We start from the raw sequence: 26,601 nt of genomic DNA, 5'->3' as shown, positions 1-26,601 counted from the left end.
CATCTACCTGCCTACGCCAGGCCTTGATCATGAAATCCTGATCACTATTTTGCAGATCAAGCGGGGCGAGTAACCCATCAATTCAAGTCTATTACATCACTGACATATTTATTGCTCTGCTTTGAAGGGAAAATAGTTGCGCCATGGGTGTTCTTCCTGGAATCCCAGGACTGATCTGATCTTGGCATTGGTCAATGGAGCCTCGAACTTCTCCATCTGCCTTGTAAATGGCACATTGGGACATTGCTGCTTGAGAAACTCCTCTGTCGGGGTCGTGCTTGTGATAGTATCATTCGTCGCGTTGAAGATCTGAAACCCAAGTCCCGACTTCCCAAGGGCCAAGTCGCACATCCGACCAAGGTCACGGGCGTCCGTATAAGACCAACCATGGGGCTTCCATTTCGCAGGCTCATAGACGTAACTGTGAAAGAGCTGTTGTTCGTATTCTTCAGGCGCAATCACCCGCCCAATCCGAAAGACATAAATATCGGCCCCAAACCGACCCGCGAAACCCCTTGCAACTCGCTCGCCGCAAACTTTGGCAATTGCGTACGTGTCAGTCGGATTCGCATCGACTTGTTCGTCTACCGGAAAAGATGGATAATCTGTGTCACCCAGTGCGAAAGACACGCCGTACACCGTGACACTGCTGGCAATAATGATCTTCCTGATCCCAAGTTTACAGGCGGCCTCGATCACATTGTACGTAGAGACCGTGTTCATCCGGAAGGTCTCGTCCTCAGGTGCGAGCATGTTGCGTGAGTAGCCTGCGAGGTGAATGACCGCATCTGGGGTCGGAGGAAGACCCGGTGGAAATGGTTCACTCAACGCGAATTGACCAGACATGGCACTGAAGACCTGACCTGACACAGTCACGTCAGTTTTGAGTGTGCAGACTTTATCATTCGGGCAAGGAACAAGATCCAAATTCAAGATTGTATGTCCGGCTTTAAGGAGCTCTGCGATCACATGTTGACCGGCTTTACCAGAACCACCGGTGATAATTACTCGAAGACCCATGATAAATAATTAAGGCATCAAGAGAAAGGATGGTTCGACGTAGCAGTAAGGACTCTTGACCAGAGACAAGTTCTTTGAAGCGACCAAGTTGGGGGAGACACCCAGGTCCTCAGGGGCATCTTCCCCGCTTCCCCGCGCGAGGTCGTGGATCCAGAGCTGACAGACCGGCAAAGGATATTTCCATCTGTAGAGTGAGCTTAATCATATTCAAGAGATTGCGATGATAACCGAACTAGATATCATGATTTGGATCAGTATCAAGCGAGGAGGAGCGAAACACCTGGAGAAGCTTTCAAGAGAAAAGATCGATCGTATATAGTGCAAAATATAGAGCACACGTATATATGGATGGTCAATTAGCAAAATGCCTGAAAGAGGTTCAAGACACAGATATTTCAGAAATCTGAGCCTCTGACCAGTCCCACAATCTCTTTGCCATGTCCGCATCCGTGGCATACTTGTTGTTCTTAGCATGAGTCCCGATCGGAATGTAGTATGCTCCATTGGTCAAAAGCTCCCTCTTGACCCCAGCAGCCCATAGCTGGTTCAGAGCGCCTGAACCAACTGACCGAAAGAAAAGTGAGAGAGCAGCAACGCCGCATTTTGAGACGGGACTCGACGCCTTCGCCTGTTCGTACAAGTTGCTGGTTACAGTACCAGGATGAACGGAGACAGAGAGGATCGCCGGATACCGGCGAGCAAGTTCCGAGGCGAATAGAATATTAGCAGCCTTGGAAGCAGCATAGCGTGTCCAAGTGCTAGCTGCCAACAGCGCATCCGTAGATGTCATGACATCGTACGACGGAGCGGCGCAGTTGGCCAAAGAGGCCAGAGTTACTATCCTCACGTCGGTTGAGGAAGGGCTGGCAGCAGTCTTTTGCAATACCGGAAGCAGTAATTTTGTGAGCAGAAAGTGACCGATATGGTTTGTCCCAAATTGCACTTCAAATCCTTCTTCTGTGGTTGTTGGCGGGTTGCCCATGGTACCAGCATTTAAGATCAGGATGTCCAGGCGATCGCATTCGGAGGTAAATTTCTCAGCAGCGCTGCGAATCGAAGCGAAAGACGCTAGGTCGAGAGGAATATGTCTGATATCCGCGGGGGTCGAAAGCTGCCGCTGAATATCGGCGATGGCATCGCGAGCTTTTGTCGCATTGCGCGCACCCATGTATATGCGGGATGGACGATGGTGCGCGAGCTGAAGGATTGTTTCTTTTCCAAGGCCAATGTTCCCTACCAAAGAGGACACGAAATCAGCAAATGATGGCATCCGTAGGGAAACCCTTGAAGGACACGGTCTTGAAGATTACCTCCAGTAACAAAGATCACCTTGCCGGAGAGATCGGTGATATCACGTCTCGGGTCAAAAGACGCGCCCAAGAGACCGAAAGTCGATTCATTCAATGTAGGGCCGACGCTTGAGTAGAAATCCAGCGGGTGAAGGATAGCATGGGATGCGAAGGAGGCAGCGAAAGCAAAGTTGCTAAGGGGCATATTGCAGGATAAAGATATCAGCCTAGCCAAAATTATCCAAAATTATCCAAATACGCTCGACGTCCTCCTTCGCTAGAATTGTTTGCAGTTGTCCATGATCAGATAAAGGAGCCTAGAAGCCACCATGGTTCATAATACAGATATGCGGACAGAGTTTCTGGATCGGCGCCGAGGCTCGTCTCCCATGGCATAAATGTTAACTAAGAATAAGGGGTAATGACTAGTGATGCTCCAGCCTACCATGTAAACAGCTGATCAGTGATACAGTTACACTTATGAGAAAGTTCGTTGATGGGCCATTTGACGCACAAACATCAGACTGCATATTGCGACCAGGCTGGAGGACCCATAAGTTTGCTTGTTAGGTAGTTTCCGCGTAAGTCAAAATGGGAGACCAGGATAGTCATGCATGGAAACCAGTCGTCTCCTTGCTGCAGCCAGCTCAGCACTTCTTGTGCTCTACCACATACACGTAACAAGATAAATCACCTTAACTTCCAGTCCTCCTAGACTTGGGTCAACACCGATTTGCTTGGAAAAGGCAGAAGATGCGCTTTCTTTGTCTTCACGGCGCGGGGACAAGCGCTGAAGTATGTTATAACACATCTGAACGTGCAATTGGTAGAAATAGGAGGCTGACTGTCGAGGATAGATCTTCGAGATTCAGTCAGGTATTTGAACCACGCCCAAAGAGTATTTCCGGAATTGCCGGTGTCATCGATCATGCAGTAACAATCAAGCACAGGCGGAATCACCCAAGAGCTGGAAACTAAGGGCCACAAGTTCGTATTCGTCGATGGACGACTGGCCTCCCTGCCCGAAGCTGGTCCGTAGACATGACAAGAGTTTCAATCTGCTACAACTGGAGTCCTCTAACCCAAATCACAGAAATCGAAGGCGTTCTGGACGGCCCGTTCTACTGCCACTACCCCCGTGATGTTTACCCCGGCGAAGACCTTGCCCGGGCATTCGAGTACACACTCAACATCATCGAGAAGCAAGGCCCCTTTGATGGCGTGATGGGCTTCTCGCAGGGCGCCGCGCTTGCATGTGCTCTTATAGCCGACCATGCCAAAACCAATTCGAAGCCTCTCTTCAAGGTCGCCGTGTTCATCTGCGGTGCGACACCGTACGAAAGCTCTGGGCTTAAAGAGCTTCTTGCTGAGGACGAAAAATACGCCGTCACAATCCCAACGACGCACATTGTGGGTAAGCAAGATCCGTATTACAAGGGAAGTATGCATCTGTACGGTATATGCGACCCATCTAAGGCCGTCTTTTACGACCATGGTTCAAAGCATCATATCCCGTTTGACCAGACGAACACTACCGCCATGGTGTCCGCCATTGAGAAATCCATCGAGCGGGCTTTGAATAACGAGTAGGTAATTTGGCGCGGCTCGTGGTAGTTTGGAAATACGACCGATAGATCATGATTGTGATAGAGTCACGAAAGGAGCCAAGTTCTGTGACCTCCTAGTCCTGTGTAGCAAGTTATAGAACTATGCAATTGCATTCGAAGGTGTCACTCGATCAAAGGATGCCGTTGTTCAACGCTGCTTAGAAACAGCTCGTGTATTCCTATCTTTTGCGCTAAATCTCATCAATAGGATAGCAAACAGTAAAATCAAGACACCGAAGACAAGGCTTTTCAAATGTGTTCCTGCTAAACCCTGAGTCCGGATATGGTCATCAAGTCATAATCCGGCAGAAGCCTGCCCGTCGTCCTCTGGAGGGATAACCTTCTGAAGGAATCGCGCCAGATCCTCAATCTCTACTGGGTCGGCGGAGTGGCCCAGGTCACTGAACAAGAGAAATAAGCAAAGAACAATTTACGACGGCGGATATGCGGAGAACTCACGGATAAGACTTGAAAGTGACATCCTCCAAGCCGATCTCTTTCATCTTTTTCGCCGACAAATCGCCGAAGTCGAACAACACGACTTCATCTTCCAAGCCATGAGCGAGGAAGAAAGGAGTCTTCTTATTCGGCCAATCCTCCGGAATGTAATTCTTGATCTTGTCACTGAGAACGAGATAACTGGACAGACCGAAAACACCGCCAAGCTTTTCTTTGCAAGTGATACCAGTAAAGACAGATATGGCAGCTCCTTGGGAGAAGCCACCCAGAACGATCCGTGAAGGCTTGATGCCCTTATCAATCTGTTCCTTGATCAAAGTGTTGAAGTAATCGCGAGATCGAACGATTCCCGGCTCGTCCTGGTGCCGAATCGCTGATTCATAATCGAGCTATTGCAATAAATCCGTTAGCAAAGAGGTCCCATCTCAATGGCAAAGTAAGGGGTATCCCACCTCGCGACCAAGCTTCGTCAAGTCGTGCCATCCGGGCATGGTCATTCCGAAGTTCTGATTTAACGAAACGGTTAATCGACTCCTTTGATAGTTGTATGCCACATAGATCGTCTCAGCTTACCACTGTGATTGGAATCATAGGCGCATTTGGGAAGATGAAAGCCACCTCATCGAACATGCCGCGGCGACGCCAGTTCTGAGCAAGAGACATCCTTCGTGATGGCACAAGTCAACTAGACCACTCCGACGAAGTCTTCTCGAAAAGCGAATCTTACCATCCTGCGCCACTAAGAGAAGAAGCAGCAGAAGTCAGTCAAGAGTCAATGGCATAGTACCACTGCAAGCAGCTAACCTGTCGCCCAGTCCATGGGCCATAATGACCGTCGCCGTGTGCTTCTTGAGCGCCGGCACAATGTACGGTGCGCGGGCGGAGCCATCTTGGCAGTAATGAAACTTTGACAAGACTGCAATAGAAGACCGATCAATCCTGATAAGTACAGAAGTAAAGAGTGAGAAAGATGTAAGGATACGGAGTAGATTTGCGTCAACTCAATGCCTCAGGCAGATAACCCCCGGCGATTCTGCCGCCGAGGTTGCATGGGCTTCACCGCCTTATACTCCACAGGTACGTATACGCCAACTTGGAGATGTTGATAACAATCACCGCAGGCACACTTGGTAGCATGATTGACAGCATTCTAAGCTTATACTCTCTACTTTTGAGATTTAACAGTGGTTTTTATTTATGAGTGACGTGTTCACGACCTTGGCCGGTGCTGAACTGGATCGTGGTTCAATCCAGCAGTAACCGTTTCGACATTGCCAGGGACAGCTTCAAGGGACTGATTTGGTCATCATGTTTCGTATATCAGCATAAGATTTATAGAACATTCCCGATCAACGAGACCTCTCTAGAAGAAAACAGCCAAACTAACCTCAGCTGAGATTTCGATTGTGGCATATTCTGATTCGATCCGAAGAAAGTGAAACAAGTTGCTAACAAACCTCATAACTAACGTTCCCACAATCAAAACCCATAACATGTCTGCATTGTCTGAGAAGGGCGAAAACGGCATCATCAGCGGCACTCCCTTTCCCACCCTAGTGTAGTACGAAAGGAGCCTCCGCTATTTTATTTAGCTGAGTGCCTTCTCCGCGACATCTTCGAACTCCTTCAACCAGTCGATCAAGCTTGTCTATCCCTGAGCGACACGCTATTTCTGGACCTCTGGCTACATCCACGCAAGGAATTCCAAATATCTTCACTCAGAATCCCTCCTCCTCTGCAAAGACGATGCATGACCCACGCCGGTATCGTTGATTTGTGTCCCTGCCTGTCGCTCACATTTCGTGATCGAGCACGAATTATGACACTCTTGAAATTGGGACGAGAACCCGACGACGCAATCGTCAAGCCGGACCGTTGGAGATTGTTCCAGTTCGGTGTCAACGAGCAGGCCATGCCTGTTACACAGTTGTTTGGTCTCGAATAGTGCCCGCGTTCGGGCCAAACTCCACACCATGTTGTATCTCGAGGAGTCCGATAGGCTAGTAATGCAGTCTCGATATCACATACAGGCGCAATTCCAACATTTACGACTGAGAGATGGCCCTATTCTTGCATGCTCTCATTGGGAGATTCTGGAGTTGCTACGGAGTCGTCAAAATCTTACAAATGTTTCTGCGATACTCGCGCAGAAGTTCTCTCCCTGCAGACTCATGTAGTAGTTGTGGATGTCAGTCGGGTGCTGGGTAGCGCTGACTGGCCCGGCGGACTTTGTATGGCCTAAGCAATGCCGGTTCGTCTTCGGACTTACAGCACGTTAATTTTCTGGTATGTTTACTGAAAGGAAATACCAAGTTAAAGATATCGATTGAACAGTCGATGTGTCACTTTAAGGCTCGGCAAGATAGGCGGGACTGGCCTATCTATCAACACTAGTTCTTGGGCAATGCAGATTTTTTGTGTCCTTCGGTATCTTAGGTACACCCTTGCTAATCAAAACGAACGCTTCGTTGAAATCCACAAACTATTTCGTAGCTTCCTTTGTCCATGTAGTACGATGTTGGAGGGGAAAGTATAGGAATGTACTACATTGAGCGAGACATTAGAGTATACCGGCGCACAAAGCATATCAAATAACTAAGAACAGAGGTTGACCAGCTCTGTCCAGATGGAGTCAATAACAGCAGGCATCAAATCCGACTCTACAACGTGGCTCTGCCATGTAAAGGCCAACACCATACACAAATCACCACCCGTGATAACAGAAACCTCAAACGCATTCCCAGTGACACTGGCACTCTGAGAGAAGACCATTCTTCCAATCCGCGGTTTGGTGGGATCTTGATCCGCAGCCAAAACACCCACATTAGAGACCTCAAAGCTGCTTTTTCTTGCCTTGCCGACTTTAGACAGGAAAAGGTCATGAACGTCATCCACGTATTTGAGAAGGCTGGGATTGGCGTTCTTCCCCTTCAAACTCAGGACATTCTCAATGGTTTGCCGCGCGCGTCTCGCCTCCTCCCACGGGAAGCCGTCCCTTGTGATTTTATCGCGGGAGAATGTGTCCTCAAAATCCTGGACCCAGACGCCCATTGAATCATCTGTGATGATGTCAGGCAGCCACCTGCGCGTTGACATAGCACCAGTGCACTTGACGCTCGTGAACGTTTCGGGTAGACGAGCAAAAAGCGAGCGAGCAATGGCGGTTTCCAACACGGCGGTGATGGTGGTGTTGTTCTGACGACAGCGGTCCTTCAGGGATGAAGTGACATGTTCCGGGAAGACAATATGACGCATTTGCGTCTCCAGCGGTACGATGACCTCTGAGCCGGTCCAGAGGCCAGGATCTGACCATGGCCAGACTTTCTCCTTGAACAGGGTGGTAGCAAGGTAGAAAATAGATACTGGAAGGTGATGAACTGCCTCGGAATTTGGCAGCAGCGGTACCCGAGGTGGAGTTATGACTGACTTGACTTCTTCGGGGCCTACTGATGCGGCGGTTTCATGCAATGCCTGGAGGAACGTTTTGTGGAAGGCTTTGCCAGATGTTCCATCGCCAATGGCGTGGTGATATACGAAAGCAGCGGTGAACCGCCGTTCGTTTGTAGCACCAGTCAATACACAGAGTCTCCAGAAGGGTAATGGTGGTGTAAAAGGCGTGTTGTGTTGAGTAGTCAGCAGTGTCTCCAGCTCAGCGTCTGGCTCATCTGCTCCTGGAAAATCATGGGAGCGCTTCGCAAACGAGACCGACTTCTCCAAATCAATCTCTGGAAGCCGCGCAAAGTAAGGTTCCTTGGTGTCTTCGCCCACTGGGATGGCGGACAGAATCGGATGTTGGCCAATGAGTCTTCCACAGGCTGTGTATATATAGTCCTGCACAGGGGAATTGTATGTTTCCGGAAGTGTGTAAGTAGCTGCCACAGACACATTCAAGTAGAATTTGAGATGATGTCTCGCTGTGGAGTAGCTCTCTAAAAGACCTGGGGATGATCAGCTTTGGGTGCAACAGAAGCAAGATGTTTGCTCACCAACTGCACGCAGCCGCTCCAATTGGTCCATATTCGAATTAGAACAGCAATACCTTGTAAAGTTATATCTCTCAACAGTTTCTTAGTTACTCGGGAATTTTGTAGATACATGTGGCTTCTGAGTCAAGAGCTGGATACGATGCACTGCAGCCTAGACAGTAACACACGTGACAAGCCCACGATAAGGCCAAATTTCAGAAGGTTATCTTAAAGGCTAAATCATATGTCATTTGTTGTTTCCAGCAATAAGCGCACATATGGTACAGTTGGGCATGCAATATCGTCAATTCATCTTCACCCCTCACTATCGCAAATTCCACTGAGACGCATAAATCATATCATAATGGGAGGATCAATCATCTACAGAACGGCAAGGCCACCAACAACGGCAGCGCCCAGAATCCCCCAGGCAGCGGTCTCCAGAGCGACAGCGCCACCAGTCGAGGTTGCGGTGGTACTCGAAGTGTGGGTAGCGGAGGAGTGGCCGGAGTCGGAGCTGGAGGCGGAGCTGCCGCTCTGTGCTTGACCATCGGCAGTGGATTCGTTGGCATTGCGCTCGGCAGCGGCACCGGTGAATGCAATAGCGGAAATGCCGGTGTTGTTCGTGCACGACGAGGGCTCTTCATACTGTGCGGTCGAAGAGAACTGGATGTCGGCGCACTAGAAGTTGTCAGCCTGCTGCTTCTCAGTGTTCACTTAGGTCATGGATAATAAACATACAGCGTAGAGACCTCCGTTGGGATCACCATTGGCCTGCACCTGCAGAGTCGCGTTCATTCCGTCGGTGATGTTCGTGCCCAGCACAGACTCGTCAAACACGACATGAGGCAGACAGAATTCGCCCAATCCCTCGATACGGAAAGTGGGACGGAGAGTGATGTTGAAATTGGTACCGGGATCGTTTCCAAGAGCTAAGAGGACCTCAACAGCAGTCTCATCGTGACCCATCCTCAAGGCAACAGGGAAAGAGCCCGAGGAAAGAGACACTTGAGTCCGGTTGGAGGATTGGGCCAAGCCACCGCAGGGAAAGTTAGGCATTGTATCCTCATCGAAGCCGCGACTCGTGGGATATTGGAGTCTGAAGTGAGCGGCGACAATTGGCGCGAAGCCAAGCAGGTAAGCAGGAGAGAACTTCATTGTGGCTCTGATGTTGATTGTTCAGAGTAGGGAGATGGTGAGGTGATAGACAGGCGAAAGTCTAGGGAAAGAGGCGATTGTAAAGGGGAGGAGGAGGATTTTGACGTCTTCCTAGAAGTGAATATGGTTAAACAATGGTGTAATTGTAGGAGTTGTCGGTGTCACTAGGATACCCGGTTACTCTTTATATACAAGGTAGCACTGATGATTCTGTTAATGTACGGAAACTGCGGAGCTTCAAGGTCAAGCCTTCATTTCCACATGGAGCATCTTCCTTTATTAGGACCGAGTCTACTCCTGATTTTTGACAGACAGTTGCTCGGTTCATCTACAGAGTAATGTGCTCTACCTGTTTATCTATGATCCAGTGACGATTTCCGTTTCTTTGGTTCTACCACAGCATCGTCAGTGACAGCTTCCCAGCTGGATTTGGCCGTATTATTCTATCTCAGACGGAGCAGCCCCACATAGAGCTTTTGGCGTGTTACGGTCTGAGCAGAAATGAGCAAATTATTTAACCTTATCAGGGCTAGTGCCGGACCCTGCACGCCGGCTAAAATGAAGTGGCCAATGACTGTCAATACTCAGGTTACATCTGCCGAAACCCGTTCAAGCCAAGGACTTGGAGTTGGGAGATTGTTTGGGAGTTTGGGCGTGGATGGAACATGCGAACTTGCCATCGCCCAGGTTTTATTTTTGCGGACAGAATCGCCCAAAAGAAATACATACAGTGAGCAGATACAACCGGATATCACGTTAAAATGGACAGCGGCGCGTCATTAGCAGCTATATAGAAACTACAAATTGAGCCTTGAGGGTAGCTGGAACGAAAGTATCGTCGAATTTGGTTCCTCACCATCTTCCCTGCATAGATGGAGACACATGTAAAACATCACTTGAAGAAGCGAAGTGGTTGGTGTATATTCTCGTCTGAGTGATAGATAGTAGGTGCTGAGATAAAAAGCAGGTAGATGATATCGAGGTCTAACCCAATGCTGATAATGCCGTATAATATTGCCGTTGAACTCCATGGCGCCGTTGCTAAATCCAGAACTCATATTTAAAGACATTCATATCATTCTAGTGACCGTGCTCGTTCCATTGGATGTACCGTCCGACCGCCAGCTCTCCGAGGAAAGCACCAGCAAGAACGGAGCAAAAATAGCCCACATTCATTGTCATCACGGCTAACATGCTGGAAGTGAAGTTAGCCAGGAGTTACGCAAGGAGAGAAAGAGAGCGCGCATCAAACATACAGCAGGTAGGACACGCCTGTGATACACAGGAAGATAGCTGCTCGTGGAAGGTCGACACTGAATCTCCAGGGAATAGGTTCTCGTGAAACGCGTCGCACGACCTTTACTGACTCTTCCACACCTTGAACTGTTACCAAAGAAGCGACCTTCGCGTCAGGGTCTGTGTCGATACGACCGGCTTCAGATGATTTCCCCGCTATGGCAACGTAACGGCGATTGAGATGAGTCGCGAGCCAGTAGTGCTCCATGGAGGCTTTGAAAGCGACTAAGCAGCGATTGATGATGGCCAGGACGATTAGGAAGATGCAGGTGCCTGCATAAGCACCGCTGGAGGACGGTGTCCATGCCGAGGAGAACAACGGAGTGTCGTGACTGTTGGTGAAGACCATAGTCATGGTCATCGATGAAGAGGAAGACATGCTCGAATGGCTCGAGTGGTCCATGTTCATGTCTGCTGTCTATGTATTATTGTTCTGATAGAATGCTTGCGAAATGACCAGAGCGATAAGTTTGCTGGTCAATCCTCGTACCCCGAGGATCGTACGGATACTGCGGAAGTGTTTATCGACTTGGGAAGACGGAACTGGACAACAACGAGTCATGACATGGTTGACGAAAACGAGCGAGCACAGCAAGTTTAAAGCCCTCAATTCCGAAATGGATCCGCCCCGTCCCCTTCTGAGCGGCGGGGATGTTTGAGCATGTTTCTGAGCTTTTAGAATGGTGTGACCGTGTGAGTGGGCGGGTTGAGCACATTTTCGAGGTCTGCACCCAATCAGCATTGAGTATTTTGGCTGTTCCGCAACGTCTTCAGATCTAGATTGCCCAAGATGAGCAGATTATTAGTGGGCAGCTGCTTCTAATTGATTGTCTATGATTATTGCCAGACATTTTTCCGTGTTTATCTCTTGGCTCTATTTGTAGTAAGAATGCTACGCCGCCACGCATTCTTTACATTCTCACCTTGAATGCTTTCTGTCGCTGTCATGCTTGGTCTCGGAAACCTGATAATCAAAATCTGATAATCGAGCTTTGAGAGTCTCGGGAGCAGATGAGATTAATCTGTATGACGACTAAGGAAAGCTTAAAGCCGCACAACCCGTCCATGTTCGCTGTCATACCGAATACAACCACCGCCGCGTTTTAGAGTTGCAATGAGAAGCGAACAGCCAGCCGTTTTGATTGAGGATAGGGAATCTTTCGTCGCACAGCGCATATCGACTCCCTTGCTTCCGTAAACTATCTGCGCTCTTCGACACCGCAGACATGGATGGCATGTCCATGAGTGGCATGGGCCATATGTCCATGGGCGAGGGGGTGCCGGACGTGTTCTACCTTCAGCGGATGTACTGGGCCGTTGTCGGTAGTGCTATTGCTGCTGGAACTGTTGCCAACATGCTTAATGGCTTCTTAGCATACCAAAGGTGGGTCGCTGATACCATTCAGGACCTTTGAGAAACCCGGTTACTCAGCTTGACACAGATTACGCGATTCCACGCTCACTCCATCCAAGCCGAAATCACTCTTTTTCAGCTCATATGCCACATTAACAGCTGTGGTTCGTGAAGCGAGCTACGCGACCTTGCCTCCGATAAGGATTCGCGGTCGATCGTTTCACTTTGCTCCTCTGGGACCGATCGCCATCATCCTGGCCAACCTCGCAGTGGTCCTCGTTTTTTGCTTCTACAAATTGGATACAACGAATAAATGGAAATGGGAAGACGTCGGCTACCGAACCGGCTTTGTCGCCATTGCTCAGCTGCCTTTGATCTTTCTGCTGGCGGGAAGACAAAACATCATTGGATTGTTTGTGGGCTTGAGCTATGAGCGCCTGAACTGGTTCCACCGTTGGATTTCTAGGACTCTATGGTTGACTGCGACCATTCACATGGGATTTTGGTTCCGAAACTGGGCCCGATATGACTATATCATTTATCAGCTGCAGAACGACGTGCTGACACAACGAGGATTTGCTGCATGGTGCATTCTGACATTCATCGTCATCTCAGCGGCGGCGCCAATTCGAAGACTGAGCTACGAACTGTTCGTCTTGCAGCATCTGGTAACATTCACTGGGTTCCTTGCTGCAGTCTGGCTTCATGCACCGGCAGAGGTCAAGGCTTGGGTGTGGGTCTCCATTGGATTTCTGGTGTTTGATCGGGTAGCTCGGTATGCATGGGCAACTTATGCCAACCTGTCAATCTTCCATGCGTCGAATTCAAATCAGCATCCTCTCTGGGCCAACGTCGCAACTTTCACTCCATTACCGGGCAACGTCACTCGAATTACAGTCGAGAATCCAGGTGTTCGGTGGAAGCCCGGACAGCATGTGTTTCTCACCTGCCACTCCATCGTGCCTCTACAGAGCCACCCGTTCACCATCACTTCGATTCCGGACGACGGGAAGATGGAATTCTTAGTGCGAGCCGAAAAGGGTGGTACAAGGCGGTTCTTCCGTTACGCCTCGAAACACCATCACGCCCTCGGGTCTGGAGAAGCTTCACCTGCCCAGCGACCTCGTACGGTGTTTATCGACGGTCCATACGGCACAATCCGGCCGCTGAGGCAATTTGACAGCGTCGTTCTCCTCGCAGGCGGCATGGGGGCCACTTTTACCATTCCCCTACTGCGAGACATCGTCGCAGGGTGGAAGGCAGAATGTGTAGGAAGTTCTACGCGTCGTCTTGCCGCTACAAAGCGAATTCGATTCGTGTGGGTCATCAGGTCGCGCGCTCAACTCAGCTGGTTCGAGGCTCAGATCCAGTCGGTATTATCCGATGTCGGCGAATGCCGACGGGCCCAGCCTGATATGATCAGAGAAATTGAAGTGAGTATCTACATCACGTGCGATGAGAAGCTGGAGCAGCGGCCACCGAAGACCGCCTGCCTACCGCCACCATCTCCGCCGACCGAAGCCCCGAAGGCCATTGAACCCCGCAAAGAGGAATTCTCCGAAAAGAACAACCGCATCTCCATCCAATCCGTCTCCGCATCAAGCTCAAGTGGAAAAGATCCCGCGAGCACAAGCGGCTGCCTCCCCGGCGGAGGCTGCTGCTGCACAGCTGCGGTAGAAGACGAGGACGAAATCACCGAACACAAATGTACCTGTTCCGGACACGCTCCGGCAGCACAACCCCAAAGCCAACCCCAACGGCTGCAGTCGACGCCGACGAAAAACGTCAACCCGAAGCATCAGCGCAACCAGAACCCACGCAATCCCACCACCTCAACCTCCTATCCGGCCGACCGCAGCCACGCACCATCATCCGCAAGGTCCTCGAAAAAGCAGAAGGCGAGAGCGCCGTCGTCGTATGCGGACCAGAGGGTCTCTCAGACGACGTCCGCCGCAGCGTGGTGTATCTCAGCGACGAACGGGCGGTCCACAAGGGGACCGGCGCCCAGGGGATCTACCTCCACGTCGAGACATTCGGCTGGTAGCCTTCTTATTCATGTTATATTCACGATTGATGAAGCCGTAAATATATATGCTGTATATGTTGTATTCAATGAACTCATCTTAGTAATTACAGCTGTACATGTCCTGTAGGTACCTTGAGAGGTACCTGTGCCTGTGTTGGTAGATAGAGCAAAAGCTATGACCACCCACCCATGACGTAATCACATCACCTCCACCTCCACCTCCAAACCCAGCACTCACCTCACCCTACCTCTACCATCCATCAAACACCACAATACACAATACAAAACACACACTGAACACCTCATCAATCATCCAACCAGAACCAGTTTCAAAATGGTCTTCCGCTTCGTACGTCTCCCCTCCCCGCCAACCCATCTCAGAAACAAACCCCAACCCCAAGCACATTGACTAACAAACAACCACCAGCCCAAATCCCTCGACCCCATAACCCTCTTCCACAGCCCGCCCTCGCCTCCTCCAAACGCGCCCACAATATCCTCCGCCAAGCCGCGGCCGTCGCCTCCGAAACCGCAACCGAGGACCAAGCAAGCGACCACCTCGAGCATTCGAAGCGCCAGCGCGGCGAGTTCCAGCTGGAGGTGACCACCGCGCCGCCGACGCCGGACCAGCTGCGAAATATCCTCGACTATGTGGGCGGGGGCGTGAAGCCGTCGGACCTGGTGCAGGGGGCGAAGAATGCGAAGGAGGCGTTGGAGTTGTTTAAGAAGGATGAGGGGAAGTTTGTGAGGCCGGTGGTATGTTCTTTTTTTCCTTTTCCCTTTTTTCTCTGTTGTTTTCCAAGGGTGTGGTGGGATGGCTAACAATCGACTACGCTACGTAGACTGTTGACTGGACACACGGAAAGGCGGTTGTTGGGGATAATGAATCGGAGATCCTCAAGATGGTGCATCAGCTGGACGTGGATTAAGCTCGGGCGGCATTTTCGGGAAGTCTGACAAGAAAAAAAGATGGAAAAATAATAGACTATGTTTTCAACCTGACTCCTAAGCATACGCATACCGACTTCTATGTATCATACACGCAATAATCAATACACGCGCAACTCCAGTCCCATGTATCCCAGGCGCATTTGGTGACCGATGAGTATGCATACAGAAAATCATTTAAGAGACGCCGCAAGAGCGGTTTGATCGTGGTCAATTCGAGATCCAGCTCGATGCCAGGATACGTTCATACGCGAAGAAAAGGGAATTTCGCAGGGGCTCATCTCGTCTAGAACATGGTTCCGAACGACCCGTCGGTTGCAATTGGCTTCCGCGGCGAGCTTCGGCCAGTGGAATCCACAGCGGGTTTGCGATGACTGTCATGATTGTCAGAAATATATGTTTTCCCGCAGAATAGGGTGAACATACCGGAAGGTAAACCCAACAAACAAGCCCTTGCTCATCTTCTCTTCTCTTTCGGCCATCTCCTCGAGCGCACGCTGTTTCTCGTGGACCTCCTTGTATTTGGCCATGTCTGCTTCGTTGCTGAAATCGTCAAAGTAGCCGGCGTCGGTTTCTGAATCCAGCTCTGGTACGAATGGCGCCTTCTGCTCGCGCAGGCGACTAAAGTCAACCTCGCTGAAATAGTCATGCGCATGGATTTCCTGGATGCTCTTGGCTCTGTTCTCCTTGGCCGCCACGAGCTTGGTGATGAGACCCCAGGTCCGCCGCGACAGGAAATAGTTGGGATCCTCGTACACGGGCTTCCGGAGGACCTTCTGCCAATTCTTCAGGTTCTGCCACGTTTCATCGACCGTGGCCCCCGCAAAGGGCGGGTATCCAGCCAAGGCTTCGAACAGCATACACCCCAAGCTCCAGTAGTCAACTGTAAAATCGTATTCCTCACCCTTTAATACCTCGGGGGCCATGTAATCAGGCGAACCAACAATCGATTTGGCATAGTTGACCTGACGCTCTCGGAGCGAACGGTATCCCTGACGACGCTCGGCTGCAGTTCGCTGCTCCATCGGACGACCAAACGGAACCGGGGTATTGCCGACTTCCTCCAGCTTCACACGCATGGACTCGATCTTTCCTGGATTCAGCATCCCCGCCGCCAAGCCAAAGTCCGTTAGCTTCACATGGCCCGTTGAGTCAATCAGGAAGTTCTCTGGCTTAAGGTCTCGGTGAATGTATCCCAGCGCATGGAGTGCGTCGATGCAGCTGAACATCTCCGCAATGTAGAATCGGGCATGGCGATTATGCAAGACGCCAGTATTGTTGAGCAGCGTACGGAAGTCGCCGCCTGGCACGTACTCCATTGCGAGGTAGATCTGCTCATCATCCTGGAAAGCGTAGAGCAATTTGACCAGCCATTCACTCTTGGCCGCCGTTAAGATGTCTCGCTCGGTCAGAATGTGACGGATTTCATCCAGCTTAAACAGGAGCTTCTTGCTCATGACTTTCAACGCGCACACCTCTCGAGTATCCTTCTTTTGTGCCAGATAGACCTGTCCATATCCGCCCTGGCCGACTTGGGTTAGAATCTGAAAGTCGTGCTGACGCAGACGGGTGCGACGCTTGCGAAGATGGGCACGCTCGCGACCCAGATACTTGAGGAGGGCAGGCTCGTAATCGTCAAGAGGGGTCGCAGGAGGATCGGGGTAGGCGGCGCGAAATTGGGAATAGCGGGTCTGGCGGTTGTGAACGTAACTGAGCAGATCAAAGTAATGGTCGAGGAAGTCTATGCAAAGCAACAAACATATTAGCACTTGAGACCAATCGGACATGTATGCGCAGTCGTCACACTGGAAATGCACTTACATAGTTGAGTCACATTGACCAATCGCTTGACTCTGGGACTCTGCAGCTTCTCCATCTCCTCTGGCGTCAAGCCACGCATCTGAACCTGGCGCCTCTGGAGAGTGTCCAGATCTCTCTGCTGATATGGCTCATGACGAGAAATTGCGGCGGCGGTGGGATTGGGGCCTAGATCCTTGGCTATTTTGAGAGGACTCGGGGGGTGTTTTCTTTGTTCGATTTGCGCGTGGGACTTCCTGGTGACTGGCGGATGACACTCTCGCTGAAGTCGTCCATTGCTCCCTTCGGGGGAGCAAACATGGGATGGTTGTAATGGTTGAAGGTGTTCTTGGTGGGAGAGGAGGGAGTGAGCTTCATCGCTTTTTCAAAGACATTCGGTAGGTCAATGGCGCCAGGAGGCATTCTGTTCTTGCTCGGACTGCCCTGCGGGGTTTGGGCAGGACTGGTGAAGCCATTGTCTGCGGGAGTCGAGGGGCGATCGAAAGGTTCATTGCCCGATCGGGTATGCAACAGAGGAGGAGGATTTGGAAGACGCAGACCGTGACGCTCTGGCGATTCACGAGGGGTATCGAGGGTCATCATGGCCGCAAGTGTCGCCAAGCGGGTATGGAGGCCGGAGAAAAAAAGAAAAGGAAAGAGAGAGAGGAGGGAGAAAAGTCAACCAGTATCAGAGGGAAATGTGCCCAATTGATCTCTGGACGTGGCTAAGGCGATAAGGGCGAGGCGAGACTCCTCCGCCAACGGGGTAGACTGAAGCGCAGTATGGCAGCTATCAGTCTTGGTTGGTGGGGAAGAAGGAAGCTAAGGTAGTCGGGCAGTAGTTTGGGAGGAATCTAGTTAGGAGGAGTCAAAGGAACAGAAGAGAGAGAAGCTGCAAATGTTTCTGGAAGTATAGCGTAAAGGAAGAAGCAAAGTGATGTTAGACAGGAACAGGAAGGAAGAGAGTGTGTCAAAGGCAAGAAATGAGCCACTTCCGGGGAGGGCTTCGGTCGGGAGTCAAGTGGAGGGAATAATGGCTTTGTTCCTTTTTTTATTTAGTGGGGAGTCAAGAAGGATGAGGAAAAGAAGGAGGGAGGAAAGGGGAGCGACAACAAGAGTCAGACAAGAAAACGTGATTCGTCCTTCGCCCCCGTTTTCGAAGGATCGTGAATGTCTGCTGCACCTGATTCAGCTCTGGACTGCTGATGATGCTTCAGCTGAACCGAAACAGATCTCATCGCATCCTCCTCCTTCGTCATCCTCCCCAGGAACATGAATGATTAACAGCCAGCCACTCATCCACCTGGATTTTTCTAGCCAACGAGAAGCTTCGGGGTTGACAAGATCAGCTCGATCCGTCCCCTCTTCCAGTTCTAGCATAGCAGTTGCCCCGGTAACTCCCTTGTCCAAGGCATAAGGCTACGATCCATTTTAGATACGGATACGATGAGCAAGATTTAGCGATTAACCCCTGCCTTGAATCAAGGGGCACGAGTTTATCGGAGTCGCTCATGCTTGTGATTGGAGTGCTGGAGGATTTGGGATCAGAATGGATATGGCGTCTCCAGTCTCGGAGTTTTAAACCTGACGGCTTATCTGCGTGCTACTAAGCGCCAGGATCTGACCGACATTGACAATACGGGACGTCCTGCAAGTCATTCTCTGATCGTTAGACAAATTGGGCTGGATCGACGATGGACGAAGTCTGGATAAGATCTGATCGGACTTGTAGTTTCATCCGGAAGCTTGTGATGTCTCAATGGCTTTGTTTATTTTCGCTCGCCTATTCATTATTATCATAATTGCCGAGACAATCGCATTCCGATGCCAGTGAGATCTCAGTTGCCGTTAGGCTTATGCGCATCCAAGAATGAATGGCATTCCAACAGGTCTTGCACAAAAAATCAGCCCGTGCGACACTTGTCCTTGTTTACATGAGGTACATAGCATAAGCAAATTACTCTTTTGAGCAGGACAGTTCCATGGTTACACTCACTAAGGTAGAAACTGGACTAGTCGTACAGCGGGATATTACATGTACCACTGGCCCCAGGAAAACATGGAAGCATCCTGTCGCCCAGAGGCTCGAGACCCTTGAGACTACCTCTCTAATTGGGATCTTTAGAGTCGGTCGGTTATTCAAGGGGGTCGATGACGTGATATACTGGTAGTCCACGCTATCCAGGTAATTTCGCCCGATCAAATAAAACTCATCCATCCATCCATCCTAGGACCAATCTAGGCACCTCCCTGCTTCCGCTGTCCAGTCTACAAAGACAGCAGTTAGTATCTAAAGGCAACAGCAACCCAACCAAAAAGAAACTCACATAGAACGCCAACCCATACGTCTCCGTCGTAAATGTAATCTTCGCCCCCTTGGGGAAATAAAAAACATCCCCGGCAAAGCCGTCACCTTCTGCCCCGTCTCATCCGCAATCTCAAACTGTCCCTCAAGGATGATTTTCATCTCGTCGTAGGTGTATTCGTATACCAGCGGGGTGCCTTTTTCCAGACGATAGAAGCCAGCCGAGATGGGCTTGTCGGGGTTCTCTTTCTCGCTTGCGGAGGAGATCATGTTAGTTTCAGTGGTGAGAATTGGTAGGTTCAAATACCTCGAGTATACATCGCCTAGGAAGGCATTCTCGTTTGCGATCAGGGGTGGCTTAAAGGTGGATTGGGCTTTGGCGTGGTATCTGAACGGGACGGCCATTTTGTATGGACGGGAGTAATGTATAGATGAAAGATGCCTCTACTCTATACTGCGCATGCTGAGATATCCAAATTTCTGATTTCCAGTTCTGATATCGCAATATATATATAGGATCTATGTATATTCCCAAGCCAATGTCCTCCAAGATTCGTCCTTCCTCTACGGATAGAATAGCATAGCAATGCGAACAATCGGATCCAGTTACCACACTGGGAGGCCAGCAGTAACTCTTCACGAACCCAACCCCAGATCTACTGAAGTGCGATCGGATATGATTCCTCCAGTTAGTTATTCATCTCGAGGTACAGAGTACTCCAGCGGAGATACGCAAGAATCGTGAGGGGTCAAAGGATGAGGGGTATTCCTTATCTACCACAGTATCTTACCTTAGTCGTCCTCAGTACTTATCAGTAACCGTACAGTCAAGTGTCAAACGTATGGTAATGGGTCAGCCTGAGGTCTACCAAGGTACCTTTCAAGGGAGGTAAAATAAAAGTCACAACCTACGAATTACCGTACCAGAAAGTACCTACGGACCATACTCCATATTCCTGGACAATTTTGCCTGGATTGGTTAGACTTTCCTCCCAATGCCTAGGTATCTGCGGAGCATTCCCACAATACCATCGTCCATGGAGTATATCCCTCATCCAGCAATCAGCGAGTGAACATGGCAATATGCAGTCATCTCAAAGTTCATGTCACCTAATCCTCTCAAACCTACTACAAAGTCCAGGGACTGCATCCTGCCTTATCCGTCCATCGGCCTTAGAATCAGAACCTGGGGATGCTCCGCTTGCTGTCTGGAGCCTATCTACCCCGCCGACAAAGATGCCCTGGGATTCAAGGACCCAAACTGAACCGACCCTCCTGCATGCAACCATGCAAATCACTTCTCCCTTAGTCCTGGACTGTCTTAGTCAGAGCAGCCTGTCATCAATCATCGACTAATGGCATACCCGGGAAATGACACCATATATCACTACCTACTTGAGACTAGTTGGGATTTGCTTAGTGGGTTGGACGACCATTGAAAAGAAGGAACTTCCCCCATTTCCTCTTGGGGGTTCTTTTATATTCTCATACTTCTGTCTGTCCGACTGACTAATACCGATTAGTGGAAGACGAACGACCGCCCTATGCCAGAGTTCCGGAGTCCCTCGACAGAGCATAATTGCAATCTCCGGTCTCGAGTGTCTGCGACAAGAAGAGACAGTCGAAGGGATATCTCTCGCAGCGATCTCGGCGCTTCTATAGTCAGCTTCAGTGACCAGGTGGAGGTCAGATGTTATATATATCAACAGGTTTGAGGAATGAACGATTCTTGAATCACTATCAGAGCTAAGCCATCTTCGTTTAGAGAAATCAAATCCAATCCTGCTTATGAATCAGAGCCGAGTCTTCTTCCTTTACAATTCGTGTCCCGGTAGGAAAGAAACTCCGTGAGCAACTTGTCTCATGCTCGTTTAGCCCATGCGCCAACCCATTGCATAAGCAAATCCGGAGCAGCTGTTCAAAAGACCTTGTTCCCTAAGCGACATCTTCGAAAAGCCGATCCCAACTTGGACCTTCTTGTGGTTGCCCCAACGCAATCAAAGCACCAAAACAAGACCAAGTCTGTACAGCATTCAGTACATGAACCGCAAGCAAGCCGTTGCTGCAACCACCTCTGAACGCCATGCTAATCAAGTAGAAGGAAAGTCCGTAACCCAACCGCAACTTGACATCAACCATCAATTCCAAGTGCATCCTGGATCATACCGTGACCGAAGCAATCATTGAAGTTTCCAACAAGTATATGCCTGCCTCTTCCGTCGGAATGTCAACCGTCAAGATCACGAGCGACCTCGAGTCATATCTGGCTTCACTCCGATCGTATCTAGCCAGCGATGACTTCGCGGCATCTCGACTTGAGAACAAAGAAAATGAAGGCCACTCAAAATTAGGCCAACCGCCTGCGACATTGCAACAGTCCCAAAAGCCACGAGAATGCAGGCCATATGAACGAGTCCGAGTCAAGGGCTCAGCTGCAAACAAGAATATGTCCCATCCTCGGTAGAAAATCACGCCCCTCAACCTTTCGATCCCGTTATTTTTTTTTTTATCCTAGAAACACTGCAAAATACGGAGTCAATTCAGCTCGGGTACCGAAGAATGAAGTACCATGCAAACCGTCAAGCGGAACAAGATAAAGACTCACCTTCCCATCCCCATTCTTGCATGACACTAACCCAATGTAATTTACCTCTAACTGTCTTCTCGAATTCGATGTTTTCCAGTGGCGACACAGCCGAGCTTCTTCGAGTACCTACGAATGGGGGTCTAGACGATACTGTTAGGTCGGAAGGGATGGCGAAATTGCTGATGAATCGTTCCTTTGTTTCCTGGGATGTTAAACCCGGCCCGCCTTTGCTCTGAGAATTTGAGCTGCTGAGAGCGCGCTCGTGGCGTCGCTGCTTTTCTGCCTCGATGGTGTCACGGCGAGACCAAACTTCCTGGACTACTTCAATACATCGATCGATGGACCCTATCATGAGACGAGACTGGATCGCTCTCCATCGACTCAAAACCCACTGACGATCCTCTCCTGGTTCAGCCTCGCATCCAGCTGCGATCAGAGGAAACATCTGAACGATTGTCGTTCGGGAACTCGAAGGTACAGTAGCCAGGAATATCAATACACGCTTGGCCAGGTCACTAGCTGTTTCTGACGGCATTTCCGGCACTGCTTGATGAAGATACAATAAAGTCGCCCAACGATAGGCATGTGCCGTCTGGATACTGTGCTGTACTTCGGATGTTGGATCCTCCGGCGGCACGAACCACTCCGGTGGTTCCCATTGCTCAATAAGTCTTTTTAGCTCGATAGCCTGAGAGACGAGAGAAATTGAATTTGATTCCGTCTTCCGAACCCGTTGGATCAGTCTGGCGACCTGGTTGATGAGTGGAAAGAGTGTAGTGGCGCAGCCCATCAAGGGGTCAATCTCATGAACTGCGTCCCGGGGCAGCTGGAAGATAGAGAAGTTCATATCCTGATCTCCCTCGTCGTCCCGAGAGGTTAAGCGTGCGATTGCGTCCATATACAACCAGGTGTTATATAGAAACCGGATTCTCTCGATGTCGTTTGCATCCCTAACCTTGGAGCCTAGGACTTGCAATACGAGTGCCTTGGCCCCGCGTACATGCTGGATACAGTTACGGGTGTGTTGGTCCCATGTGTCCGCGAATGCCAGCGCTAAGCTCGTAGCTAAGGCAGCATCTGCCCGCATGTTCTCTATATCTTGAACCATGTAAGTAATGCTTCTTCTCATATGATCAACGCCGTGCATTCTTAGACCTGGATGGTCCTTGCTTGAATGGAAAGCCGTCATAGAAAATATCGCATGATACAAGGCTGGAGTCTCTCCGGCCAGAGGCCATATCAGAGTCCTCCAGGGGTTTTCATTTAACCCATCCTTGACAGACAAAATCCCGCAAGTGAACCTGTCAAATTGCAGTACCAACATTTCGGGACTGGCAATATCAAAATTTGGCTCCTTGGTCAGCATAGCGGGGGTATTCGAGGTCTCTGACGGCACCCTGCCATCGGAAAGTCCTACCAGCCACGGATCGATATACTCATCGGAATGTGGGGCTATTTCTTCTATTTTACCATTGTCCCCTGCAAGAAGTGCTGCAAAAGTCAAGTTGCCCGGTCTAAGATTCGTGTTCTGCGAAGCCAGCCCCAGTGGCCTTCGTACTGGGCTCGTATGGATCTCCAGACCGGAGGGTACAATATCGGAGAGCCGCGGAGACTGTTCCAGTGGTGAACTATTTGTGAGAAATGGTGTGAAGAGCTCATCTTCTGCATTACTGAAGTCCAGAAAACGAGCTATGCCACTGTTCCAAGATGTGAGGTTTTCCTGGGTCAATGCAAGTGGTGAGTCAATGGAAGGCGAATTGCCTGACTGGAGTGTATGAATGGGTGCAGCATCATTCGATCCCAAAGAGGATGCTGTCGGTGTGGACGATCGAGCGCTAACCAGCGGAGGTTGACGATCCTTTCCCGCCTGCACTGAACGACTGGTCTTCCTTTCTTTGCCTGATGTGGCCGGATCACCTGAGAGATCTTAGTGGTGGCTAGAAAATGCAGACCTTGCAAACCTGCACACTTACTCTTCCTGGCTTGAATAGAAGAAATCCTGCTGACCACGTTGGTTTCTTCGAATGGACGCCATTTAAAGTCCTTTTTGTAACCTCCACACTCCACGTTGCGCTTCTTGCATTGGAGACAGGTCGGCTTCGACTCATCACATTTTAGTCTCTTTGCCTTGCAGGTAATGCAGCCTAATGTATGGTGACAAGAAAATGGAGTCAGCGCTCTGCGTAATTCTTTTCGCTGGATGTATGTGAGCGGTTTACACCGATCCGACATTGAGACTTTATTTCCTTAACAGTTAATAGGAATGAACTTTACCGTTTCGACTTTTAGATTGCTTGGGCTTGTTAGTGATGACTTCTCTTGTAGCTCGAGTCGATGGTGCACTTCTTTTTATAGAAGAGGCCGAATCAAAGGTCCCGGCAGACGAAGGAATGGTGGGAGTAGTGTCTAGAATTGTCGAAGGCGATGGGATTTTGATGTGGTCCATACCGCTCGGGGTAATGACAAGAAGCACTTGGACGATATGGAGACTCACATCCACTGGGGGAGACAGAAATCCAAATAAGAAAGCAGGACAGGAATGAGAGAGGGAGGAATAACGATGGATTATGATTCCAGAGTAGGCGACAAAAGCAATAGATAAGCCATAACATCCGTATCTGTCAAATCGAAAGGAGGACCGGAGAATAGCTTGCTGTCACTTGAGAACCAACAGATAAACTACGGCCTCGAGAGAGACCCGAGCCGTGAGGAGAAACGCATCCGGATGATAAGGATTGCACTAAACGTGCAGATTGCGGGGGCAACTGATGGAGTGAGGTTGAGGACGCTGATTCGGCGATCAGACTCGATAAGCCACTGTTTAACTGGATGCAGGCAACAACCGGTAACCTTTCGTTAGAAAGACAGGAGAAGCTCTACGGTAGAGTTGGAGCTGTTGAAGTAGCTCCATTCAGTTTGTTGCTCATTGTGAATCTCAGAAAGAAGCAAATCAAGTCCCCTCTGCATCATTGGGCCAGCTCAACAGGGCCCGTCACTGCCTAGACGGAAGTGTGGAATACTTGCCGCGTTTATCACAAGGCCCAATCATCGTGAAAGAGATAGTACAAAGGAGGCCGCCACTCAGAGGGAGAAGAAGGTTGAGGTATGACAGCAAGTCTAAGACCGAAGAGTTGGAGATGATCTAACTTTCTTGGCCTTGCCTGTTCGAGAGTGGCTTGTGTGAGGTAATCCCCGGCCTCTTATTCGATGCTTCCTTCCCTTCGCCAGTTGTTGATGGGGTTATTACACTTTTACCCCTCATGACATGCTTAGGTTCTAAGGCACGACTCCGCACTTGTCACAGGGCTGGTGTCATAGACGAGCTGCTCGGATAGAGATTATCTATTTGAGTTGAAGAGATGTATTCCCTCTATATTCAAACTCTAGCTCCTTATACGCCATATTTGAGAAGGCTGGATACAGGAATTACTGAGCAGCAGATCATCGAAACATCTATCGCTTAAGATTCGATGAGTATGAATAAAGCCCAATATTTGAGTATCTTAGATATAACACTCTCCTATCTCTTTTCTTCAATCACAGTTCCGCTGAATTGAATGATTTGGGAGTGGAGACTGACAAGTATGAACGGCTTCAAAAATGATCCATCATCTATCATTCACTCAAACTCAAAGCAAATAACAGTGACTGAAGTATCAAGCACTCGGCGAACTATATATATACTATCGTTCCTTAAAAATATGGCTTCTTCCACACCAGTGGTAAACAGTCAGCAATATGGCCAAATACGCAAACCTGCGCGATAAAGTCTCGTTCCCTGGAGTCCTTGACCTGCCGGATTACCAGATCTATGACCCAGAGCACTATAAACATGTCAGTGACCAGGTGATCGAACCACGGAGGCATTGGTGTCTACTCGCGGAGATTATTAAGATCAATAAAGGCTTTCCATTCAAACTCACGGCTCGCAGTCTCTATAACGAGGAGCCCTTTCATATCGTCTTTCATACTCCCGACTTAGGAGACTCGTTTGTGACACCTGACCTGAAGCTCGAACGTACGGTTTGCCATCATGTATGCTCGAAAGAATATCTCACGCTGGAAGTCAATCGATGTTATTGTGACGGACCATTACTCGATCAAGGTAAGAACAGCCTATGCCGGAATTCCTTCCAGGCGATTTTCTCCCTGCGACAATGTTGAGAAAGGAACCCAGCTCATATCTTTATCCCTGCACGACTTGCTCCGTCTCAATGATCAGGTCCAAATATGGCCAAGGAGCTTCGCAAAACACAAGAGCTGTCTCAGTTCTGGCGAAAAGGCATCACTGGAGTGTCAACGGCGCGGCATTATATCGTACTGCAGTGAGGTGATGACCGATGCAACCGCCCCGTGAGGACTTGCGTAACATTGACTATATCATAGGCTTGCCAGATAGACGATCAGAAGAGGGGACATGACAAGTACTGCAACGTCATCCGGGACAGACACTTTCAAGAGATGTGGATGTTGGATCGGCAGCGGTTCAGGAACTTCCTGATGTTTCCCTGCGCAGCCAATGAGCCTGACATCTGAATGATGGTGAAGCACAATCCTTAATAAAGCATCAGATCACATCGCTCCCTAATGGGGGAAGGGCGTGCCAGGACATTTCGTATACAAACTTAGTGCTGGTGGTCAAGGTGCAGAGATAACCTAGATCAAGGCTTCTCCGTGAAGGGTAGGCTTCTTGATCGCTATCCACTTGAGAAGCTTTTGTGTACTCAATATAAATTCTTTAGCCTTGCTTGAGACCTATCAACCTAAATTCAAGGACCTGTTGCTTTGGA

The 26,601-nt window shown here is 49.7% G+C and overlaps 12 protein-coding genes across 12 annotated transcripts; 3 read left to right on the top strand and 9 right to left on the bottom strand.

Annotated features, from left to right (window-relative positions):
- Positions 1-108: 108 nt before the first annotated feature.
- Positions 109-1,020, bottom strand: P174DRAFT_368376 (NAD-dependent epimerase/dehydratase family protein; the record flags this gene model as incomplete). Its single annotated transcript, XM_024822222.1, has 1 exon — positions 109-1,020. One exon carries the CDS (start codon positions 1,018-1,020, stop codon positions 109-111), a length of 912 nt encoding a protein of 303 aa, XP_024684655.1.
- Positions 1,021-1,399: 379 nt separating this feature from the next.
- On the bottom strand, positions 1,400-2,514 carry P174DRAFT_366564 (putative short-chain dehydrogenase/reductase family protein; the record flags this gene model as incomplete). The annotated part of the gene is made up of 2 exons (XM_024822119.1): positions 1,400-2,253; positions 2,331-2,514. The coding sequence occupies 2 exons, from the start codon at positions 2,512-2,514 to the stop codon at positions 1,400-1,402; spliced, it is 1,038 nt and encodes a 345-aa protein (XP_024684654.1).
- A 418-nt stretch (positions 2,515-2,932) lies between these two features.
- P174DRAFT_440647 (uncharacterized protein) lies at positions 2,933-4,050 on the top strand. Its single transcript, XM_024827101.1, has 4 exons — positions 2,933-3,104; positions 3,167-3,185; positions 3,260-3,340; positions 3,403-4,050. Exons 1-4 carry the CDS (start codon positions 3,063-3,065, stop codon positions 3,897-3,899), a joined length of 639 nt encoding a protein of 212 aa, XP_024684653.1. The 5' UTR covers positions 2,933-3,062; the 3' UTR covers positions 3,900-4,050.
- Positions 4,001-5,512, bottom strand: P174DRAFT_511694 (palmitoyl-(protein) hydrolase; the record flags this gene model as incomplete). The annotated part of the gene is made up of 7 exons (XM_024831811.1): positions 4,001-4,317; positions 4,376-4,764; positions 4,828-4,881; positions 4,949-5,039; positions 5,103-5,114; positions 5,180-5,264; positions 5,446-5,512. 7 exons carry the CDS (start codon positions 5,510-5,512, stop codon positions 4,212-4,214), a joined length of 804 nt encoding a protein of 267 aa, XP_024684652.1. The 3' UTR covers positions 4,001-4,211.
- Positions 5,513-6,797: 1,285 nt separating this feature from the next.
- P174DRAFT_450371 (uncharacterized protein) lies at positions 6,798-8,455 on the bottom strand. Its single transcript, XM_024828927.1, has 2 exons — positions 8,362-8,455; positions 6,798-8,313 (listed from the first exon to the last, which is right to left on the bottom strand). Exons 1-2 carry the CDS (start codon positions 8,390-8,392, stop codon positions 6,971-6,973), a joined length of 1,374 nt encoding a protein of 457 aa, XP_024684651.1. The 5' UTR covers positions 8,393-8,455; the 3' UTR covers positions 6,798-6,970.
- A 138-nt stretch (positions 8,456-8,593) lies between these two features.
- On the bottom strand, positions 8,594-9,711 carry P174DRAFT_440643 (putative GPI anchored protein). The gene has a single exon (XM_024827100.1). It carries the CDS (start codon positions 9,496-9,498, stop codon positions 9,058-9,060), a length of 441 nt encoding a protein of 146 aa, XP_024684650.1. The 5' UTR covers positions 9,499-9,711; the 3' UTR covers positions 8,594-9,057.
- A 550-nt stretch (positions 9,712-10,261) lies between these two features.
- Positions 10,262-11,450, bottom strand: P174DRAFT_503271 (copper transporter family protein). The gene is made up of 2 exons (XM_024831148.1): positions 10,755-11,450; positions 10,262-10,693 (listed from the first exon to the last, which is right to left on the bottom strand). Exons 1-2 carry the CDS (start codon positions 11,201-11,203, stop codon positions 10,579-10,581), a joined length of 564 nt encoding a protein of 187 aa, XP_024684649.1. The 5' UTR covers positions 11,204-11,450; the 3' UTR covers positions 10,262-10,578.
- A 570-nt stretch (positions 11,451-12,020) lies between these two features.
- Positions 12,021-15,103, top strand: P174DRAFT_430348 (uncharacterized protein; the record flags this gene model as incomplete). The annotated part of the gene is made up of 4 exons (XM_024825622.1): positions 12,021-12,178; positions 12,237-14,229; positions 14,496-14,930; positions 15,017-15,103. 4 exons carry the CDS (start codon positions 12,021-12,023, stop codon positions 15,101-15,103), a joined length of 2,673 nt encoding a protein of 890 aa, XP_024684648.1.
- A 305-nt stretch (positions 15,104-15,408) lies between these two features.
- Positions 15,409-17,522, bottom strand: P174DRAFT_459524 (serine/threonine-protein kinase; the record flags this gene model as incomplete). Its single annotated transcript, XM_024829770.1, has 4 exons — positions 15,409-15,496; positions 15,549-16,863; positions 16,944-17,115; positions 17,136-17,522. The coding sequence occupies 4 exons, from the start codon at positions 17,520-17,522 to the stop codon at positions 15,409-15,411; spliced, it is 1,962 nt and encodes a 653-aa protein (XP_024684647.1).
- Positions 17,523-18,991: 1,469 nt separating this feature from the next.
- P174DRAFT_503268 (uncharacterized protein) lies at positions 18,992-19,639 on the bottom strand. Its single transcript, XM_024831147.1, has 3 exons — positions 19,532-19,639; positions 19,247-19,477; positions 18,992-19,187 (listed from the first exon to the last, which is right to left on the bottom strand). Exons 1-3 carry the CDS (start codon positions 19,627-19,629, stop codon positions 19,130-19,132), a joined length of 387 nt encoding a protein of 128 aa, XP_024684646.1. The 5' UTR covers positions 19,630-19,639; the 3' UTR covers positions 18,992-19,129.
- Positions 19,640-21,655: 2,016 nt separating this feature from the next.
- P174DRAFT_440637 (Zn(II)2Cys6 transcription factor) lies at positions 21,656-24,491 on the bottom strand. Its single transcript, XM_024827099.1, has 4 exons — positions 24,086-24,491; positions 23,785-23,955; positions 21,830-23,728; positions 21,656-21,744 (listed from the first exon to the last, which is right to left on the bottom strand). Exons 1-4 carry the CDS (start codon positions 24,255-24,257, stop codon positions 21,731-21,733), a joined length of 2,256 nt encoding a protein of 751 aa, XP_024684645.1. The 5' UTR covers positions 24,258-24,491; the 3' UTR covers positions 21,656-21,730.
- A 1,058-nt stretch (positions 24,492-25,549) lies between these two features.
- P174DRAFT_430344 (uncharacterized protein) lies at positions 25,550-26,140 on the top strand (the record flags this gene model as incomplete). The annotated part of the gene is made up of 2 exons (XM_024825621.1): positions 25,550-25,916; positions 26,034-26,140. The coding sequence occupies 2 exons, from the start codon at positions 25,550-25,552 to the stop codon at positions 26,138-26,140; spliced, it is 474 nt and encodes a 157-aa protein (XP_024684644.1).
- Positions 26,141-26,601: the final 461 nt, after the last annotated feature.

The sequence above is a fragment of the Aspergillus novofumigatus genome, assembly GCF_002847465.1.
Source record: "Aspergillus novofumigatus IBT 16806 chromosome Unknown P174scaffold_3, whole genome shotgun sequence".
Lineage (NCBI taxonomy): Eukaryota > Fungi > Ascomycota > Eurotiomycetes > Eurotiales > Aspergillaceae > Aspergillus > Aspergillus novofumigatus.
The sequence above is the reverse complement of the archived record's forward strand: the minus strand, read 5'-3'. Positions and strand labels throughout refer to the sequence as shown.